Genomic DNA, 4,385 nt, shown 5'->3' with positions numbered 1-4,385 from the left:
CATGCCCGCCATCAATTAATAATCTCAACTGAATCTCCCTGTCTCTGAACCAGCCCTCCCTCTCTGCCAGCTGACCGGGCAACTGAAATCATCACCCAAGCCCAAATATTGCTTTTCATATCCACACTTGCTGTTTGTGATTAGTAGGTTATATGCTGCATGAAAATAATAACCTGAAAAAACACATGGTCTCCTTGCTCAGGCGTTTTACTTTGAAAGATCTGCAGCACTGTTACAAAGATGTGTTGGTAGTTTAGGATGAAATGCTGTCTGGGGACAAATGTAAGCCTCTACAGTGCGGCTACGGGTGTCATGAAGGCACTGATCTGCTTTAAACAGTTTTCCTGGCGCACAGGCTCAAATTCTGCATTTAAGCATTAGGAATCCAGGAATCATTAGATCACCGTGACTCTGAAACCCACTTTTGCAAAGTTAATTGATGCAGGCATCAATAACCACGTTATTCCTGGTGGTCTCGTGACAACTTCATGTCACCGAACCCACATTTTTCTTGCAGGTATCGATTTTTAGATGTTTCTACGAAGATTTTTTAGCAGTGAAACCACAAACCGTCCTTGCCAGTGAGCCAAGCACGCTTGGAGGCGTGGCTAAAGACGACTATGTTCACGTGGTTGGTGGAGACGTCCAGGGGGAGGGAGTTAGGATCCTCCAATGAGGAAGAGCCTGGGAGGCAGTGGTCCAATATAGACGCTGGAGGCAAAGAGCATCTTTATTATAGAAGTCGTTTACAGGAGGCAGAAGATCCGCAGGTGTCCCGGAGTTACCTCTGGTTGTCACGTTCTGTATATTTTTTTTACTGAGTCTGACTACATCTACAAAAACCCGATAAAGAAAAAAAAAATATTTTTTTCCAAGTTATCTGCACGTGGCAGGCACGTTTTCTTCCTCTCAGAGGCGTTTCTTTTGAGAAAAACCATCAAAACGGAGTGGAACGAGGAAGACGGACAGCGACCCTCCCTCACTTCTGCAATCATGATGTCGATGAACAGCAAGCAGCCTTTCAGTATGCACCCCATCCTGCACGAACCCAAATACACTCCTCTGCACTCCAGCTCCGAGGCCATCCGCAGAGCCTGCCTTCCCACACCGTCGGTGAGTCCAGAATTCACTCGTGACTTCCTGCAGCTCTTACAAAACTTCCAGTCCCCTCTGACAATGTAGAAAATGTCTTTAGTTTATTCTTGATTTCTATTCATGTAATGCAATATAAAATTATTTAATTTAATAAAACAACATAATAATAACAGCCCCACATTTTGGCAGCTAAAGTCTTTCTACTTTGAGACCAGGATATACGTCTTGTTTGGACGGTGGAGTGAGGATAAAGTTCAATATTATAGCATCGAATGACAGCGCTCGATGAAATGTGAAACGAAACCCGTGTAAAGAGACTGGAGACAGCGATATAACAGATCAAACCGGGGAGTACTAGCAGCACAAAAACAAAATAAAACAAAACAAAAAAACCAAGCCAACCGTGGTGCCCGCAGACGCAAAAAATGCGCCTCTGCCGAAGCCAGATCTGGTGTTTTGAGAAAGTGTGAGGGATTCTGTTTCAAACGAACGACGATAAAAGATGAAGGAGGGAGAGGACGAATGAAAAGCCTGCGTGGAATCTCCGAGCGCGTGTTATCTCATATTGTCCCATTCATATTCAAACTCACAGCCGTTTCATTTCATTGTCCGCAGAAATTATTCAGGAGATCGTAAATATTAATTTTAAATGAATATCCTTCCACGCTGACACACTTTCGAGGCACCGGGAACATCCAGCTGTGTCCACGTCGAGGTCGACTGCGTTTGTTTTGAGAGCTAATGAAACAAAGTCCAGTTCACCTTGCGCGCATAAAATTTTCGTCTTTTGTAATGTTGTGACAATTGCTTATATACTGTAAATAATGCACAGATACATTTAACTGATTAATATTGCAGTTTAAATGTTAACCTGGAAAAGCAGAAAAGTATTTGTGAAACAGTCCAAATTCTGAAAAATATCAGTGGGTTACGATAGAAAAGTTTCCACAGATTTGTCATTTTATTTAATAGTTTGCATTTCATGAATTGTTATTTTAACGTTTAAATAAATGTGATGTAATTAGCTGGAGTCGCGGTGGATGCTTTGACGAAGCTGTCAGGTTTTGTTGCTTAGAATCTTTCCTCTAACCGGCCTCCCTCTGCTCCCCTCGCAGCTCCAGGGCAACATCTTCGCCGGCTTTGATGAGACGCTGCTGCAGAGAGCCGAGGCTCTGGCCGCCGTGGACATCGTGGCACAGAAAAGTCACCCGTTCAAGCCAGACGCCACCTACCACACCATGACCACAATGACCAGCATGACCTGCACCCCGACCTCCTCCTCCGCACACCTGCACCACCCTTCGGTGCTCACCTCCCACCATCACCCGGCGCACCACCAGCCGGCGCAGGGCCTGGAGGGCGACCTGCTGGACCACCTCACGCCCGGTATTTCTCTCGGAGGGATGCCCGGCTCAGACGTCTGTTCCACGGCCTCGCACACGGCTCACGCCCACATGTCGGCCATCAACCACATGCAGCACCACCACCACCACCCGCAATCCATGAACATGCACCCCCACGGGCTGGGATCCCACGCTTCCCTGGGGACCGCCGGCGCAGACGCGGAGCCTGATCCCCGGGAGTTGGAGTCTTTTGCGGAAAGGTTCAAACAAAGGCGGATCAAACTTGGGGTGACTCAGGCGGACGTGGGGGCTGCCCTGGCCAACCTTAAGATCCCCGGGGTCGGGTGTCTTAGCCAGAGCACCATCTGCAGGTTCGAGTCCCTGACGCTGTCGCACAACAACATGGTTGCCCTGAAGCCGATCCTGGAGGCCTGGCTGGAGGAGGCCGAGCGGGCACAGAGGGAGAAGATGACCAAGCCGGAGCTCTTTAACGGGGGGGACAAAAAAAGGAAACGCACTTCTATCGCTGCACCCGAGAAGCGCTCTCTGGAGGCTTATTTCGCCGTGCAGCCGAGGCCCTCATCCGAGAAGATCGCCGCAATCGCCGAGAAACTGGACCTGAAAAAGAACGTGGTCCGGGTTTGGTTTTGCAATCAGAGGCAAAAGCAGAAACGAATGAAGTTTTCTGCGACGCACTAAGGCCAGCGAAGCCGCGGGTCTCTGCCCCGTTTCCAAAAAGACAAACCAGAGACAAGCTGCTGCTGCTGCACCACACTGTCAGAAAAATACAAGGTACACCGTCGTGCCTTTACTACCTGGGCACATCCTGTCTGACAGCCACCCGGGCCCCATAGGTGCGCGCTCAATAAGAAAACAGTCATCTCACAGATCATATAGGTGCTCATCAAAGTGTTACAGCAGACTACGGTCATTGAAAAAAAAAAAATCTCATCAAATGGTTTTTGCTTTACATAATTAATAAATGGTATGGCATTGAAAATGCTACTTATTTATTTTACAGAAGAAAAATCACGTTTTCTGACTAAAGAATGGACGAAATGCGCGTATATGTGTGTGTGCATGCGTGATTTTTCTTCGTTACAGTGGAGCAGAATCCACAGCCGTGTGTCTGCAGATGTGGAAACGACTTCACACAAAGTATTCAGCGCAAAGAAAGCGCTCGACGGGGTCTTTCGGTATTTTTAGATACACATTTAGGTTTGGATGTGAGACAGCTGGTGACTTGTTCTGTCAGTATAAACCCGGACGTGTTCTAATAAATTCAGCCTCATCCATCCAGAAAAAAAAACGAAGTGGATACAACGGTGTACCTTTCTTATTCTGACAGTGGAGACGGAGCATGGGGACTGGGAGAGAAAATAAAATTAACAAAAAAGACTGAGACCCTGTCCAAAAACTCGAGACTCTTAAATCTTTATGCTTCTCCACAAGAGTAGCCCATTGCTCCCTTGAGATGTGGGAGAAAGTGATCCGCATCGTAGGGGGAAAAGAGGAGGGAACAATGCTCCGTCCCGTTCATTCACAAGGCAATTATTGTACAAAAAAATTAAGAATAATAATGACGGGAATCGAGGAATAATTATTATTATCCTCGTTAGCCGGAATAGCTTTTTATATTTATCAGTGTACATATTTGTGAATATATTGCACCTCTGTGTGTGTCGGGGGAAAAAAAGCTCATTTAAATGTATTGATTTTTTTTGCTGTCTTTTCTCCCAGGTGTTTGTTTCTTTACGAAATTCAAGAGGTTTTGGAGACGAGATCCGACCAAACGCGTTAAAAGCGTCCTTTGGTCTGTGGCTAATTTGTGAGGCGCAGTAACTCCTGTAATCCGTTGCATGGTTTACTCGTAAAATAAAAAGGGGGGAGGAGAAGGAGGACATGGGTGTTTTCTTTGTGGCTCCAGAAGTATGGAAACAATCCGCC

General features: G+C 46.6%; 1 protein-coding gene across 1 annotated transcript; it reads left to right on the top strand.

Annotated features, from left to right (window-relative positions):
- Positions 1–751: 751 nt before the first annotated feature.
- pou4f4 (POU class 4 homeobox 4) lies at positions 752–4,385 on the top strand (the record flags this gene model as incomplete). Its single annotated transcript, XM_005915993.3, is given in 2 exon segments — positions 752–1,113; positions 2,211–4,385. Coding segments are annotated over 2 exon segments (1,047 nt in total). The 5' UTR covers positions 752–993.

This window comes from Haplochromis burtoni, unplaced genomic scaffold (genome assembly GCF_018398535.1).
Source record: "Haplochromis burtoni strain Fernald_Lab_line unplaced genomic scaffold, NCSU_Asbu1 Contig_17, whole genome shotgun sequence".
Classification (NCBI taxonomy): domain Eukaryota; kingdom Metazoa; phylum Chordata; class Actinopteri; order Cichliformes; family Cichlidae; genus Haplochromis; species Haplochromis burtoni.
The sequence above is the reverse complement of the archived record's forward strand: the minus strand, read 5'-3'. Positions and strand labels throughout refer to the sequence as shown.